The 17,590-nt window shown below is 51.8% G+C and overlaps 1 protein-coding gene across 3 annotated transcripts in view; it reads left to right on the top strand.

The window, feature by feature from the left end:
• The window catches only part of patl1 (PAT1 homolog 1, processing body mRNA decay factor), an 88,980-nt gene that overhangs the window by 30,614 nt on the left and 40,776 nt on the right, over nucleotides 1-17,590 (top strand). For 2 of the 3 annotated variants that reach the window (XM_085975937.1, XM_085975939.1), the window contains exons 3-6: nucleotides 1,643-1,806; nucleotides 3,517-3,600; nucleotides 12,562-12,759; nucleotides 16,688-16,795. In XM_085975937.1, the coding sequence (XP_085832063.1) occupies nucleotides 1,643-1,806; nucleotides 3,517-3,600; nucleotides 12,562-12,759; nucleotides 16,688-16,795 (554 nt within the window). The remainder of the gene's footprint in view (nucleotides 1-1,642; nucleotides 1,807-3,516; nucleotides 3,601-12,561; nucleotides 12,760-16,687; nucleotides 16,796-17,590) is intronic. The other variant, XM_085975938.1, reaches the window with a different exon arrangement.

Below are 17,590 nucleotides of genomic sequence, written 5' to 3'. Positions count from 1 at the left end.
CCACTAGTTACATCCTCACAGAACTCCAAAATGTTTGTCAAACGGGATTTCCCTTTCATAAATCTATGTTGACTCTGCCAAATCTTACTATTAGTTTCTAAGTGCCCAGTTATTGAATCCTTTATAATAGATTCCAGCATTTTCCCAACTACTGATGTGAGGCTAACGGGTCTACTTCCCCGTTTTCTCTCTCCCTCCTTTCTTAAATAGCAGGGTTACACTTGCTATCCTCCAATCTGCAGGAACTGTTCCAGAATCTATAGAATTTTGGAAGATGACAACCAATGCGTCCACTATTCCAATGGCCACCTCTTTCAAAACCCTAGGATGTAGGTCATCCAGTCCTTGGGATTTATTGACTTTTAGTCCCATTAATTTTGCTAGTACTGTTTTTTTTACTAATAATAATTTCTTTAAGTTCCTCATTCTCATCACACCCTTGGTTTTCTCATTTTTCTGGGAAGCTTTTTATGTCTTCCTCCGTGAAGACAGCAACAAAGTACTTATTTAATTTCTCTGACATTTCCTCATTCCCCATTATAATAGTGCCATGGGATCTTTTACATCCACTTGAAAGGGCAGACGGGGCCTCAGTTTAACTTCTCATTCAAAAGACGGCACCTCCCTCAGTACTGCCCCTCCGACAGTGCAGCGCTCCCTCAGTACTGCTCCTCCGATAGTGCGGCGCTCCCTCAGTACTGCCCCTCCGACAGTGCAGCGCTCCCTTGGTACTGCCCCTCCGACAGTGCCGCGCTCCCTCGGTACTGCCCCTCCGACAGTGCAGCACTCCCTCTGTACTGCCCCTCCGACAGTGCAGCGCTCCCTCAGTACTGCCCCTCCGACAGTACAGCGCTCCCTCAGTACTGCCCCTCCGCCAGTGCAGCGCTCCCTCAGTACTGCTCCTCCGACAGTGCGGCGCTCCCTCAGTACTGCCCCTCCGACAGTGCAGCGCTCCCTCAGTACTGCCCCTCCGACAGTGCAGCGCTCCCTCTGTACTGCCCCTCCGACAGTGCAGCGCTCCCTCGGTACTGCCCCTCCGACAGTGCAGCGCTCCCTCAGTACTGCCCCTCCGACAGTACAGCGCTCCCTCAGTACTGCCCCTCCGCCAGTGCAGCGCTCCCTCGGTACTGCTCCCTCCGAGCGTGCAACGCTCCCTCAGTACTGCCCCTCCGACAGTGCAACGCTCCCTCAGTACTGTCACTGGAGAGTCAGCCTAGATTTTTGTGTGCAAGTCTCTGGAGTGCGACTTGAACCCACAACCTTCTGACTCAGAGGCGATGGTGCTACCAACTGAGCCACAGCCGGCACATTAGATGAAGTAGGGGTGGGAGGAGGCTCGTGTGGAGCATACACACCAACACTGACCTGTTGGGCCTAATGGCCTGTTTCTGTGTGGTAAATGCTGTATAATTTGGCAGCGGTGGTGAATAGGCTTCTGGGTGGCAGATTAATCACTGTCTGGACCTGTGCTTGAGCTTACGGGCAGTGGTTGCCCAGAGGTTGTCGTTCAGGGGAGGGAGCAGAAGGGGTTGAGTTATGGGGTTGGTGATTATGCATTGGTTTGATTCTCCACTTGGCGGGCAAGGCAGATAGCAAAGAAAGCCACGTCTCCCCTCTGACCCTTTGAACTTTGGTCCGGCAGAGGACTGGGAGGAGCAGCACGAGTGTCTGGACGGCCAGGCGGAGGACCCAGACGACCTGCTGAAGGCGAACAACCTGGCGGAGAGCATCAGCAAGCTGGTCATCGACAACGAGCTGGAGGACCCGGCCATCATGAGAGCCGTGCATTCCAACCCCCCGCTACAGGTGAGTCCACCTGGAGCGTTCCCTCCCTCCAGGACAGGTGAGTCCACCTGGAGCGTTCCCTCCCTCCAGGACAGGTGAGTCCACCTGGAGCGTTCCCTCCCTCCAGGACAGGTGAGTCCACCTGGAGCGTTCCCTCCCTCCAGGACAGGTGAGTCCACCTGGAGCGTTCCCTCCCCCCAGGACAGTTGAGTCCACCTGGAGCCTTTCCTCCCTCCCTCCGGGACAGGTGAGTCCACCTGGAGCGTTCCCTCCCTCCGGGACAGGTGAGTCCACCTGGAGCGTTCCCTCCCTCCAGGACAGGTGAGTCCACCTGGAGCGTTCCCTCCCTCCAGGACAGGTGAGTCCGCCTGGAGCGTTCCCTCCCTCCAGTACAGGTGAGCACCTGGAGCGTTCCCTCCCTCCAGGACAGGTGAGTCCACCTGGAGCGTTCCCTCCCTCCAGTACAGGTGAGTCCGCCTGGAGCGTTCCCTCCCTCCGGGACAGGTGAGTCCACCTGGAGCGTTCCCTCCCTCCAGTACAGGTGAGTCCACCTGGAGCCCTCCCTCCCTCCAGTACAGGTGAGTCCGCCTGGAGCGTTCCCTCCCTCCAGTACAGGTGAGTCCACCTGGAGCGTTCCCTCCCTCCAGTACAGGTGAGTCCGCCTGGAGCGTTCCCTCCCTCCAGAACAGGTGAGTCCGCCTGGAGCGTTCCCTCCCTCCAGGACAGGTGAGTCCGCCTGGAGCGTTCCCTCCCTCCGGGACAGGTGAGTCCGCCTGGAGCGTTCCCTCCCTCCGGGACAGGTGAGTCCGCCTGGAGCGTTCCCTCCCTCCAGTACAGGTGAGTCCGCCTGGAGCGTTCCCTCCCTCCGGGACAGGTGAGTCCGCCTGGAGCGTTCCCTCCCTCCAGTACAGGTGGGACCGCCTGGAGCGTTCCCTCCCTCCAGGACAGGTGAGTCCGCCTGGAGCGTTCCCTCCCTCCAGGACAGGTGAGTCCGCCTGGAACGTTCCCTCCCTCCAGGACAGGTGAGTCCGCCTGGAGCGTTCCCTCCCTCCGGGACAGGTGAGCCCTCGTGGAGTGTTCCCTCCCTCCAGGACAGGTGAGTCCACCTGGAGCGTTCCCTCCCTCCAGTACAGGTGAGCCCTCCCTCCCTCCAGTACAGGTGAGTCCACCTCGAGCGTTCCCTCCCTCCAGGACAGGTGAGTCCGCCTGGAGCGTTCCCTCCCTCCAGGACAGCGAGTCCGCCTGGAGTGTTCCCTCCCTCCAGGACAGGTGAGTCCGCCTGGAGCGTTCCCTCCCTCCAGGACAGGTGAGTCCGCCTGGAGCGTTCCCTCCCTCCAGGACAGGTGAGTCCGCCTGGAGCGTTCCCTCCCTCCAGGACAGGTGAGTCCACCTGGAGCGTTCTCTCCCTCCAGTACAGGTGAGTCCACCTGGAGCGTTCCCTCCCTCCAGTACAGGTGAGTCCACCTGGAGCGTTCCCTCCCTCCAGTACAGGTGAGTCCACTTGGAGCGTTCCCTCCCTCCAGTACAGGTGAGTCCACCTGGAGCCCTCCCTCCCTCCAGTACAGGTGAGTTCCCCTGGCTTGTTCCGAGTGTCCTACAGCACCAGCTCTGGCACTCTTGCCAGCTCCACTCCAGTCCTCCTGCGATAAGGACGGGTTCTCGCGGAGAATGCCAACGCTGCAGGGACCAGCTGGCCTGTTTAAACCTCACCTGCTGATTTCTCTCCCACAGGCGCCCCATCGACTGAACCCCAGTATGTGGGAAGGACCCATGGTGTTTGGCGGAATTGGGAATCCCTTCCTGTCCCACTTAGAGGTACGTAGATGAACCGTTTCTTGATTTCACTTTAATTTCTTTCAGTTGAACTTTGCTGCTCCCTCTACGTTAATAAACTTGTAGAATGGGCGTGTAAATGGCAAATTAATTTCAATATAGGTGCGTGTGTGAGCTGGTGCGTTTTGGTAGGAAGAATAAGGATGCTTTGGAAAATTAGCATCTAAATGGGGTAGAGGAGTAAAGGGATCTGGGGGGGGGTAAAGATTCACAAATCATTAAAAGTAGTGACGCAGGTTTATAAGGCCATAAAAAGCAAACCAAGCACTGGGGTGTATTTCTACAGGGATAGAATTGAAATGCAGAGAAGTTATACTAAACTAAGTGGTACTGAGCCCCACACACAGAGCAGGAAAGGCCCAGGCTCCATCCTCAGCCTGTACTGATCTCACCCGCTGTGGTACTGTGACCCCCACACACAGCAGGAAAGGCCCAGGCTCCAGCCCCGGCCTGTGCTGATCTCACCCACTGTAGTACTGAGCCCCACACACACAGAGCAGGAAAGGCCCAGGCTCCATCCCTGACCTGCGCTGATCTCACCTGCTGTGGTACTGAGACCCACACACACAGCAGGAAAGGCCCAGGCTCTACCCCCGGCCTGTGCTGATCTCACCCGCTGTGGTACTGAGCCCCACACGCACAGTGCAGGAAAGGCCCAGGCTCCATCCCCGGCCTGTACTGATCTCACCCGCTGTGGTACTGTGACCCCCACACACAGCAGGAAAGGCCCAGGCTCCATCCTCAGCCTGTACTGATCTCACCCGCTGTGGTACTGTGACCCCCACACACAGCAGGAAAGGCCCAGGCTCCATCCCCGGCCTATGCTGATCTCACCCGCTGTGGTACTGTGACCCCCACACACAGCAGAAAAGGCCCAGGCTCCATCCCCGGCCTGTGCTGATCTCACCCGGTGTGGTACTGCGCCCCCCACCCATACAGCAGGAAAGGCCCAGGCTCCATCCCCAGCCTGTGCTGAGTGAGCCTGATCTCTCACCCGCTGTGGTACTGAGCCCCCCACACACAGCAGGAAAGGCCCAGGCTCCATCCCCGGCCTGTGCTGATCTCACCCGCTGTGGTACTGAGCCCCCCACACACAGCAGGAAAGGCCCAGGCTCCATCCCCGGCCTGTGCTGATCTCACCCGCTGTGGTACTGAGCCCCCACACACAGCAGGAAAGGCCCAGGCTCCATCCTCGGAAGTCTGAACTGGGAGAAGTCTGAGCTCCCCAGGGACTGCTGTTAAGCACTGTCCCATTGCGTGCTGAAACCAAGATGCTGTATCTGTCAGTCCCCACGGTCTGAGGTCCTGGCTTCAGTCTCCCCAGAGCGGGGGAAGTTGGATCCCAGAGGTTTCTGTAAATCTCTCAATCGGAGTATTGGAACGGAGAATTACTTACTATTTACAGCACAGAAACAAGCCATTCGGCACAACTGGTCCATGCCGGTGTCCCTGCTCCACAGGAGGAACTTCTTTATCCAGAGAGTGGTGAGAATGTGGGACGTGCTGCCACAGGGAGTGGTTGAGGCGAATAGCATAGATGCATTTAAGGGGAAGCTAGATAAACACTTGAGGGAGAAAGGAATAGAAGATTATGCTGATCGGGGGAGATGAAGAGGGGTGGGAGGAGGCTCGTGTAGATCATAAACACCGCCACGGACCAATTGGGCTGAATGGCCTGTTTCTGTGCTGTACACACTCGCGGAACTCCCTGTAAATGTTGAGACACGCCCGGAACTCCCTGTAAGTGTTGACTCATTCCCATCGACCACCCCCCCCCCCCCCCCCCCCGTGAACGATAGAATAGTACAGCACAGAAGGAGGCCATTCAGCCCATCGAGCCATGTTCCCTGTCATTTGTTTTGACACTGTGCGGGCCATTCAAGATACCGCACATGCGTGGTTTTTACATTGAAAAACTGGCTGCGTGGGTTCCCTGGAGCAGTGTGCAGCCGCGCACCTCACGGAACACTGCTGTCGCGTCTACGCAGCCCTTTCGAAGAGCAATCCAGTTAGACCTGCTGCCCCGCTCTTTCCCTATAGCCCTGCAATTTTTTCTCCTTCAAGCATTTATCCAATTCCCTTTTGAAGGCTATGATTGAATCTGTTTCTACCGCCCCATCATTCCAAACCCATCCACTCGTTGGGTAAAAAAAGTTTTTCCTCCTGTCGCATCTGGTTCTTTTGCCAATCACCTTAAATCTGTGTCCTCCGGTTATCCACTGTAAACAGTTTCTCTTTATTTACTCTTATCTAAACCCTTCATGATTTCAAACATCTCTATCAAATCTCGTCTTAACCTCTCTGCTCAGAGGCGAACAACCCCAGCTTCTGCAGTCTCTCCACCTAACTGCAGTAAGAAACAGGAGCAGGAGCCGGCCAATCAGCCCCTCGAGCCTGCTCCGCCATTCAGTCAGATTATGGCTGATCCAATCTTGGCCTCAACACCACTTCCCGCTCTCTCCCCATACCCCCTTGACTCCCTTGTAGTTCAAATGTCTGTCAATCTCCGCCTTGAATATATTCAATGACTCCGCCTCCACAGCTCTCCGGGGTAGAGAATTCCAAAGATTGACGACCCTCTGAGATAAGAAATTCCTCCTCATCTCCGTCTTAAATGGGCGACCCCTTATTCTGAAACTATGCCCCCGAGTTCTAGATACCCCCACGAGGGGTAACATCCTCTCAGCATCCACCCTGTCAATCCCCCTCAGAATCTTATATGTTTCAATAAGATCACCTCTCATTCTTCTAAACTCCAATGTGTATAGGCTCAACCTGCTCAACCTTTCTTCATAATACAACCCTTCCATCCCAGGAATCAACCTAGTGAACCTTCTCTGTACTGCCTCCACTGCAAGTATATCCTTCCTTAAATATGGAGTCCAAAACTGTACGCAGTACTCCAGGTGTGATCTCACCAGCGTCCTGTAAAGTTGCATCAGAACTTCCCTACTTTTATACTGCATACCCCTTGCAATAAAGGCCAACATTCCATTAGCCTTCCTAATTACTTGCTGTACCTGCACGTTAACTTTTTGTGTTTCATGTACTAGGACCCCCAGATCCCTTTGTACCCCAGCATTTTGTCGTCTCACTCCATTTGAATCATAATTTGCTTTTTCATTCTTCCTTCCAAAGTGGATAACCTCACATTTTCCCACATTATACTCCATCTGCCAAATTTTTGCCCACTCACTTAACCTGTCTATATCCCTTTGCAGACTCTGTGTGTCCTGCTCACAACTTGCTCACCCACCTATCTTTGTATCATCAGCAAATTTGCCTTCCCTTTCATCCAAGTCCTTAATATAGATTGTAAATAGTTGGAATCCATCCCTGGAACCATTCTGGTAAACCTCTTCTGTACCCTCTCCAAAACCTTCCTTAAAGTGTGGAGCCCAGAACTGGACACAGCACTCCAGCTGGGGCCGAACTAGTGTTTCGTAGAGGTTTAGCTCAACTTCCTGGCTTTTGTTCTCTGTGCCTCTATTTATTACGACCAGGATCCCAGATGCTTTATTAACTGCTTTGTAAACCTGTCCTGCCACCTTCAAAGATTTGTGCACAAACAGGTCTCTCTGCTCTTGCACCCCTTTTAAAATTGTACGTAAGAAATAGGAGCAGGAGTCGGCCATTCGGCCCTTCGAGCCTGCTCCGCCATTCAGTGAGATCATGGCTGATCTTCCTCAACTCCATTCACCGGCCCTATCGCCATATCCCTTGATGCCCTTACTGGTCAGAAATCTATCGACTTCTGTTCTGAATATACCCAATGACTGAGCCTCCACAGCCCTCTGGGGTAGAGAATTCCAAAGATTCACCAACCTCTGTGTGAAGAAATTTCTTCTCATCTCAGTCCTGAATGGCCTACCCTTTATCCTGAGGCTGTGGCCCCTGGTTCCAGACTCCCCAGCCAAGGGAAACATTCTCCCAGCATCCATCCTATCAAGCCCTGTAATAATTTTGTATGCTTCAATGAGATCCCCTCTCATTCTTCTGAATTCAAGAGAATACAGGCCTAGTTTACTCAATCTCTTCTCATACGACAGTCCCGCCATCCCAGGAATCAATCTCGTGAACCTTTGTTGCACTCCCTCACTGGCAAGTATATCCTTCCTTGGGTAAGGAGACCAAAATTGTACACAGTACTCCAGGTGTGGTCTCACCAAGGCCCTATATAATTGGAGTAAGACTTCTTTACTCCTGTACTCAAATCCTCTTGTAATGAAGGCCAGCATACCATTTGTCTTCCTAATGGCTTGCTGCACCTGCACATTCACTTTCAGTGACTCGTGTACAAAGACACCCAGGTCCCTTTGAGCATCTGCATTCCCCAATCTTTCACCATTTAGGAAAAACTCTGCCTTTCTGTTTTTTCTATCGGTGTGGATAACTTCACATTTATCCACATTATATTTCATCTGCCATGTTCTCGCCCACTCACTGAGCCTGTCAAGATCCCCTTGAAGCCTCTTCACATCCTCTTCGCAACTGTCACTGCCACCTAGCTTTGTATCATCAGCAAATTTGGAAATGTTACATTTAGTCCCCTCATCCAAATCATTGATCTAGATTGTGAATAGCTGGGGCCCAAGCACTGATCCTCGCGGTACCCCACTAGTCACAGCCTGCCATCCTGAAAAAGACCTGTTTATCCCTACTCTTTGTTTTCTGTCTGTTAACCAATTCTCAATCCATGCTAGTATATTACCCCCAATTCTATTTAGTGTGTATTGTCTCTCATTCTTCCTACCAAAATGTATCAACTTGCACTTTTCTGCGTTGAATTTCATCTAACACGTGTCCTCCCGTTCCACCAGCCTGTCTGTCCTTTTGAAGTCTATCTCTAACCTCCTCACTGTTCCCTATACTTCCAATTTTCATGTCATCTGCAAATTTTGAAATTCTGCCCTGTACCCTCCAAGTCCAAGTCATTAATGTATGTCAAAAGCACCAGTGGTCCTAGTATTGAACCTTGGGGAATGCCCAGACTGAAAAACAGCCATTCATCGCAACCCTGTTTTCTATCCCTCAGCCAATGTTGTGTCTGTGCTGTTACTGTCCCCGTTTTACCCCATGGGCTTCAGTTCAGCTAACAAGCCTCATACTTTATCAAACGCCTTTTGGAAGTCCATATATGCAACATCAGCGGCGCTGCCTTCATCCACCCTCTCTGTTACCTCATCAAAAAAACTCAATCAAGTTATTCAAACACGAATTGCCCTCAACAGCTCCGTGCTGGCTCGCCTTTATTAGTCCATGCTTGTCCGAGTGGCTGTTAATTTTCTCCCGGATCGTTGTTTCCAAAAGCTTCCCCACCGCCGACGTGAAACTGACTGGCCTGTAATTGCCAAGTTTATCCTTCTCCCCTTTCTTGAACAAGGGCGTAACATTTGCAATCCCCCAGTCCTTTGGCACCACCCCTGTATCTCGGGAGGATCGAAAGATTGCGGCCAGCACCGCCGCAATTTCTAACCTTCCTTCCCCCAACAACCGAGGATGTGTCCCACCCGGGCCGGGTGACTTTTCCACTTTTAGTACTGCCAGCCTTTCTGGTTCCTCTTTATCTATTTTTTATCTCCTCCAGTATTCCAGCAAACTCCTCATTTATCATAGCTTTGGCAAAATCCTCTTCCTTGTTAAACACCAATGCAAAGTACTCATTTAGTACCTCAGCCCTGCCTTCTGCCTCCACTAATAGATCTCCTTTTTAGTCCCTAATTGATCCCACTGCTCCTCTGGCAGCCCCTTTACTGTTAATTTGTCTATAGAAGACCTTTGGAATCCCTTTTATGTTTGCTGCCAATCTATTCTCGTACTATCTCTTTTGCCCCTCTTATTTCCTTTTTATATTCAGCCTGATTCTCCCTTGTGTTATCAAGCTGTTATCTTTTTGCTTCATCCTCCTCTCTAACTCCTCCGCCCTCCCTTTTCCCCCTCGTGGGAATGTACCTCGACTGTACCCGAGCCAGCTCCTCTTTAAAGGCCGCCCATTGCTCCATTACATTTTTGCCTGCCAGTCTTTGACTCCAATTTACCCGGGCCAGATCCCTCCTCAAGTTAGCCCTTCTCCACTTAAGTATTTTTATTCTAGACTGCTCCTGTTATTTCTCCGTAACTAATCTTAACCTTACGATACTATGATCACTCTTCTTGAGATGCTCTCCAAATGTGACATTCTTCACTTGACCTATTTCATCCCCCCGGACTCGATCCAGCAATGCCTCCTTCCTCGCTGGGCAGGAAAGATACTGATCAAGAAAATTCTCCTGAGCACACTTCAGATATTCCTCCCCTTCTCTGCCCATAACGCAATCACTGCCCCCTTCAATATTGGGGTAGTCAAAGTCTCCCATTCTCACTACTCTATAGCTCTTGCATCTCTCAGTCATTTCTTTGCAACTCTGCTCCTCTATCTCCTTCCCACTATTTGGTGGCCTATGAAATAAACCAAGTCGTGTAAATTGCTCCTTTATTGTTTCTTAACTCCAACCAAATAGATTCGGTCTTTGATCCCTCAAGGACATCCTCTCTTTCTAGCACTGTAATATTTTCCTGAATCAAAACTGCTATCCTTCCTCCTTTGTTTCCTTCCCTATCTTTGCTGAATATCCAGGAATATTAAGCATCCAATCCTCCCCTTTTTTGAGTTATCGCCACTACCGCTTATTCCCATGTGGCTATTTGCGCCTGCAGCTCACCAACCTTATTAACCACACTTTGTGCATTTACACGCATGCACTCCAAACCCAACTTAGACTTCTTTGTATTTTCTACGATCCCACCTAAGTATTGATACACTCTCAGAGAATCCCATGTGTTGTGGAGTATTTTAAACCAACACGCGACACAAGGTTTTCGGATCGATAGTCAAGTTGTCTTTATTACACCAGTGGGGAGACAGTCTGCTCAGTCTTGAGCCAGACTTCTCCAAATTGTAACAGCAAACACTTACATTTTTATATACATTAAAATACACATGGCAGCCTCATGCACAATTCATTCCTGCAACCTGATTGGATCTTGGCCCGCATGCACCTTCTCGGATTGGTTACATATCCCAAGGTAAACATGTGTAAGCTGTCTCCTCAATTATTCACTCAAACTGCTGAAAGCTGATTAAAATACCTTGGAATGCAAGCTAGATAATAACGTTCTTACGGTTAGTTGAAATTCTAGACACCCTGTCTCCACTTTATTGCTCTTTTAGTCTTCACAGGTCAGCTATCTTGACCGCCTCTCTTTGGATGTGGCATTTCATGTTAGCCCCTGCCATTCTTGCACCATTCAGTGAAACTGCCAGCGATATCTTTTTAGCTCTTTCCCCACTTCACCATGTTTAAGACACTCCCAGAGGAGCCCCCACCCCGCCCCCGAGTAAATATTGAGACACTCCCAGGGACCCCCTGGTAAATATTGAGACATTCCAGGGACCCCCCGGTAACTACTGAGGCATTCCTAGGGACCCCCTGTAAATATTGAGAGATTTCCAGTGACCCCCTGTAAATACTGACATTCCCAGGGACCACAGGTTCGAGAGGCCAAATGGCCTACTCCTATTCCTTATGTAACAGGCATAAAGAGCTGAATGGCCTCCTCCTATTCCTAATGTAATAGGCTCTTGGGGCTGAATGGCATCCTACTGTTCCTATGTAACAGGCTCAAGGGGACTGAATGGCCTCATCCTGTTCCTATATAACAGGCTCGAGGGGGCTGAATGGCCTCATGCTGTTCCTATATAACAGGCTCGAGGGGGCTGAATGGCCTCATGCTGTTCCTATATAACAGACTCAAGGGGGCTGAATGGCCTCCTCCTATTCCTAATGTAATAGGCTCGTGGGGCTGAATGGCCTCATCCTGTTCCTATATAACAGGCTGGAGGGGGCTGAATGGCCTCATCCTGTTCCTATATAACAGGCTCGAGGGGGCTGAATGGCCTCATCCTGTTCCTGTTGTATTAGGTAGAGGGGCTGAATGGTCTCCTCCTGTTCCTGTTGTATTCAGTAGATTGACTGAATGGTCTCCTCCTGTTCCTGTTGTATTCAGTAGAGGGGCTGAATGGTCTCCTCCTGTTCCTGTTGTATTCAGTAGAGGGGCTGAATGGTCTCCTCCTGTTCCTGATCATTAGGTAGAGGGGCTGAATGGTCTCCTCCTGTTCCTGTTGTATTCGGTAGAGGGGCTGAATGGTCTCCTCCTGTTCCTGTTGTATTCAGTAGAGGGGCTGAATGGTCTCCTCCTGTTCTTATTGTATTAGGTAGAGGGGCTGAATGGCCTCCTCCTGTTCCTGTTGTATTCAGTAGAGGGGCTGAATGGTCTCCTCCTGTTCCTGATGTATTCAGTAGAGGGGCTGAATGGTCTCCTCCTGTTCCTGTTGTATTAGGTAGAGGGGCTGAATGGCCTCCTCCTGTTCCTGTTGTATTCAGTAGAGGGGCTGAATGGTCTCCTCCTGTTCCTGATGTATTCAGTAGAGGGGCTGAATGGTCTCCTCCTGTTCCTGTTGTATTAGGTAGAGGGGCTGAATGGTCTCCTCCTGTTCCTATTGTATTAGGTAGAGGGGCTGAATGGCCTCCTGTTCCTGTTGTATTCAGTAGAGGGGCTGAATGGCCTCCTCCTGTTCCTTTGTATTCAGTAGAGGGGCTGAATGGTCTCCTCCTGTTCCTGTTGTATTAGGTAGAGGGGCTGAATGGTCTCCTCCTGTTCCTATTGTATTAGGTAGAGGGGCTGAATGGCCTCCTGTTCCTGTTGTATTCAGTAGAGGGGCTGAATGGCCTCCTCCTGTTCCTTTGTATTCAGTAGAGGGGCTGAATGGCCTCCTCCTGTTCCTATTGTATTCAGTAGAGGGGCTGAATGGCCTCCTCCTGTTCCTTCGTAACCTGCAGCACTCGGAATGTCTAACGCTCTCAGGCACAGCTGTATCCGTGATGCTTCCTCCTCCTCCGACAGGACAATCGGATGCTATCTGGATCCAAGGATTCCATCCTGCCCAAGAGGCCGGCTTTCGGGCGCGAGGAAGAGCGAGACCTGTCAGACCGGGCCCCCCCTCCCAGGTCCTCCTCCCCCGTGATTGGGAGCCCCCCCGTGCGGACGGCCCCCATCGGGACGCCCCCCAAGCAGCACATGGGTCACATCATGAGCCAGCAGGTACGTCTTCTCCGCTTTCCAGCTCATCTGCCGCTGAAAGCTTCATCCGTGCTTTTTCTCCTGCAACCGCCCCCCCCCGCCCCCCAGCACAGACTCAACTATTCCAACGCTCTCTAGGCTGGCATCCCATCTTCCAAGCTCCATAAACTGGAGCTCATCCCAAGCTCTACGTCCCCGTATCCTCATTCGCACCAAGACCCGTTCTCCCCCCCAACCCCCCGGTGCTCGCTGACTTTCATCGGCTCCTGATCCGGCAAGGCCTCGATTTTAAAACTCTCACCCTCTTTATAGTTCAATTCCCTTGTGTTCGGTGGCCCTCGCTCGCCCCTCCCTATCTCCTCCGGCCCTACAACCCTCCGCAATCTCGGCGCTCCTCCAACTCTGGCCCCTTGCGCCTCCCCGATTTTAATCGCTCCACCATTGACTGACGTGCTCCCCAGGCCCTGAGCTCTGGAATTCCCTTCTAAACCTCTCGGCCTCTCTCATCCTTTAAGACGCTCCTTAAAACCTCTTTGACCAAGCTTTTAGTCACCTGCCCTAATATCTCCTTATGTGGCTCGGTGTCAAATTTTGTTTGATAATCGCTCCTGTGAAGCGCATTGGGACGGTTTACTCCATTAAAGGCGGCTGTATAAAAGCAAGTTGTTACTGAGCTGTACAATTTGAAATGGTCCTCATTAAATGGCGGAACAGGCTCAAGGGGCCGTATGGCCTACTCCTACTCCTATCTTCTATGTCCTTTCAGCCGGCCCGCGTGCAATCACAGAATCATACAGCACAAAAGGAGGCCATTATAGGTTATGCTAAATCTATTTAAAAAAAACACTAGTTCGGCCCCAGTTGGAGTATTGTGTCCAATTCTGGGCACCACACTTTAGAAAGGACGTAAAGGCTTTGGCGAGGGTACAGATGAGATTTACCAGAATGGTTCCAGGGATGAGGGATTACTGTTATGTGAATAGACTGGCGAAGCTGGGGTTGCTCTCCTTAGAGCAGAGAAGGCTAAGAGGAGATTTGATTGAGTTTGTTTAAAATGATGAAGGGTTTAGATAGAGTAAATAAAGAGAAACTGTTTCGAATGGCTGAAGGGTTGATAACCAGAGGGCACAGATTTAAGGTGATTGGCACAAGTACCAGAGGCGACATGAGGAAAACCTTTGACGCAGCGAGTTGTTGTGATCTGGAATGCGCTGCCTGAAAGGGCGGTGGAAGCAGATTCAGTAGTAACTTTCAAAAGGGGAATTCGATAAAAATACCCGAAGAGAAAAATTTGCAGGTATATGGGGAAAGAGCAGGGGGGAGTGGGACTAATGGGAAAGCTTTACCAAAGAGCAGGCAGAGGCATGATTGACCGAATGGCCCCCTTCTGCGTTGTATCATTCTATGATTCTGGAAGGGAAGGGGCAAAGATCAGTCATGGAGCCTGCGGCTGAGCACTGTCCAGTCTGTGTGGGTGTAGGTTAGGCGTGGACATGATCAGGCTGGCCTTCGAGGCCCTCTCACGGTTGAATGACCTGCGGTGGACTGGATATTTTGGTGAGGCACCAGAGGGGAGAACCAGCCCCCTGGAACTGCACCCAGCGAGAGGTGAGGGTAGATTCCCCCCCCCCCCCCCCCCCCCCCAAAAATAGAGATTTTGATAACTTTATTTTTAAAATCTCTAAACGATTTCTTCTGCCCCCCCCCCCCCCCACCAAAGCCAGGCATTCACTCTTTGCTATCGGTACAATTCTCAAATTCATTTCCCTCACACTCGGTGAATTAGCACTGACTGACTCTGATGGGAATCCATTCCACTCATCCATCCCTCCGCGTATTAGCACTGACTCTGATGGGAATCCATTCCACCCATCCATCAGTCCGTGTATTAGCACTGACTCTCTGATGGGAATCCATTCCGCCCATCCATCAGTCCGTGTATTAGCACTGACTCTGATGGGAATCCATTCCACCCATCCATCAGTCCGTGTATTAGCACTGACTCTGATGGGAATCCATTCCACCCATCCATCAGTCCGTGTATTAGCACTGACTCTGATGGGAATCCATTCCACTCATCCATCAGTCCGTGTATTAGTACTGACTGACTCGGAGGGGAATCCACTGCACCCATCCCATAATCTTACCAGTGTGTGGCCTCACTTGAAGTCTGACTATCCGGAATGTGTGTTCTCCAGCTTCATATTCTGAGGTAATGGCCCATAAATTCCATTCCCTACGGGTGTGTGCGCATTGTGTACTCGCCCATAGGGCCAACAAAAGTGCTGGTTTTAGGCATGCGCTGGAAACCGGATACTTGCCTTTGCCCCATATCTCTCAATACCTTTGGTTAACAAAAATCTATCAATCCCAGATTTAAAATTAGCAATTGATCCAGCATCAACTGTTTTTGGAAGAGAGTTCCAAACTTCTACCACCCTTTGTGTGTAGAAGTGTTTCCTAACTTCACTCCTGAAAGGCCTGGCTCTAATTTTTAAACTATGTCCCCCAGTCCTAGTATCCCCAACCAGCGGAAATAGTTTCTCTCTATCTCCCTATCTGTTCCCCTTAATATCTTGAAAACTTCAATCAAGTCACCCCTTAAGCTTTGCAATTCCAGGGAATACAGCTCTAGTTTATGTAATCCCGCCTTGTAATTTAACCCCTGAAGTTGGGGTATCATTCTGGTAAACCTATGCTGCACTCCCTCCATGGCCAATATATCATTTCTACAGTGTGGTGCCCAGAACTGAACACAGTACTCCAGTTGTGATGTTTGAAAAGACTGGTTCAGTGGTGAGACTGTCTCTCGAATTCAGAATTAGTTGGCCAGCTCTACACCCTGATGATGCAATGGAGCCTGACAATCTTCTCACCTCTGCAATAACAGAGATGCCTGTGCCTCAGGCAGGGAAGTTGGGCGACGGTCCAGTCCGCCCGCTCTTTGGGGCTCTGGCTCTCAGCTTTGAGTTTTAAAATTCACTCCATCCTCGTTTTCAAATCCCTCCATGGTCTCGCCCCCCCTCTCTACCTATCTATAATTACCTCTACACAGGTGCTGATTATGGAGGCCTTGTGTGCAGACCAGGCGCTGTGGACGCTCTGTGTCTCTGAATCACTGGGAGTCGTCAGGTTGCTTGTGAGGCGCAGGCTGAATGGTGCTTTCTTAGCAGGATCTTTGAGTGCTCCAGCGTTGATTATTATCCTGTGGCATTGCTTCTGTTGCCACCGCTGTTTTGGGGCTACGTTGATGGAGATCACAGAGCAGATTAGGCGGTGGTCTGTCCAGCAGTCGTCCGCTCCTGTCACGGCGCGGGTGATGCGGATGTCCTTGCGGTCCCTCGCTCGGACGACGACGTAGTCCAGCAGATGCCAGTGCTGGGAGCGAGGGGTGCTGCAATGAAGCCTTGTACTTGTCTCTCTGACAGAACAAGGTGTTGGTTATGACCAGGCCATGTTCTTAAGCATTTCGTCAGGAGGAGGGTACTGTTGGAGTTGGCTTTCCCTACCCCCTCTCTGCCGACCACACCTCCCCAGAGGTCCGCGTCCTTTCCAACTCTGGCGTTGAAGCCGCCAAGGAGGATCAGCTTGTCACCCGTTGGGACTCAGGACAGGGCAATAGCCCTATAACCCTCTGATCTCTGCGCTCCTCCAATTCTGGGTCCTGGTGCATCCCAGATTTTAATCGCTCCTCGATTGGCAGCTGTGCCTTCAGCTGCTCAGGTCCTAAGCTCTGGAATTCCCTCTCTTCCTCGCTCTTTCCTCCTTTAAGACACTCCTTAAAACGCCCCTCTTTAACCGAGCTTTTGGCCATCTGCCCCAACATCTCCTGTGGCTCGGCAGTCAATTGACGTTCGATGAGCGCTTCCGTAAAGTGCCTGGGGGCGTTTTGCGAGATTTAAAGTGTCTCGGAGCTTGCAATGTAACCGTTCTCTCTCCGCTCTTGCAGCCATCCATCCTGTGCCCGACCCCCATCCACGTGCGGGCTCCGATTCACCAGCGCTTCTCGTCCCCCTTCAACGAGAGGATGTCTCCAACCCAGCTCCTTAATGTCACGGTAAGGACCCCGTCTGGGCTCGTTCAGGTCCCGCTGCTCCAAATACGCACCCTTGGCGGGGAGGGGGAGAGGGGGGTGGTGGCTGAGTCCTTCATCCTGGCCCCGTGGGAGCCCTTGATGTGCCCCACAATCCCTGGTGTCTCGCTGTTCCGTTAAATAGCTGCCCTGGGGAGGGAGAGGGGGCCAAAGCGCGGGGGGGCTAGAGGACAATTGGCCGGGGCATGAGGCTGGAGGAGAGAGGGGGTGGTGGGGGGGGGGTGGTGTGTGCGCGGGCGCAGTGGGGTGTCGTCGGGGTCGGGAGGAGAGTAGAGCTCATTGGGAGATTGGGGGTCGGGAGGAGAGTAGAGCTGATTGGGAGATTGGGGGTCGGGAGGAGAGTAGAGCTCATTGGGAGATTGGGGGTCGGGAGGAGAGTAGAGCTCATTGGGAGATTGGGGGTTGGGAGGAGAGTAGAGCTGATTGGGAGATTGGGTGTCGGGAGGAGAGTAGAGCTCATTGGGAGATTGGGGGTCGGGAGGAGAATTGAGCTGATTGGGAGATTGGGTGTCGGGAGGAGAGTAGAGCTCATTGGGAGATTGGGGGTCGGGAGGAGAGTAGAGCTCATTGGGGGTCGGGAGGAGAGTAGAGCTCATTGGGGGTCGGGAGGAGAGTAGAGCTCATTGGGAGATTGGGGGTCGGGAGGAGAGTGGAGCTGGGGGTGGGGGAGAGTGGGTTACCATCATGGCGGGGTGGGGCACAGAGCGGGTCGAGTTCATCGGGAGCTCAAGCGAGAACCACCAGGAGGGGCCGAGTGCC

This window comes from Somniosus microcephalus, unplaced genomic scaffold, assembly GCF_052327205.1.
Source record: "Somniosus microcephalus isolate GS21.2 unplaced genomic scaffold, FLI_Smic_1.0 unresolved_chr2, whole genome shotgun sequence".
In the NCBI taxonomy this organism is placed as follows: Eukaryota; Metazoa; Chordata; class Chondrichthyes; order Squaliformes; family Somniosidae; genus Somniosus; species Somniosus microcephalus.
The sequence above is the reverse complement of the archived record's forward strand: the minus strand, read 5'-3'. Positions and strand labels throughout refer to the sequence as shown.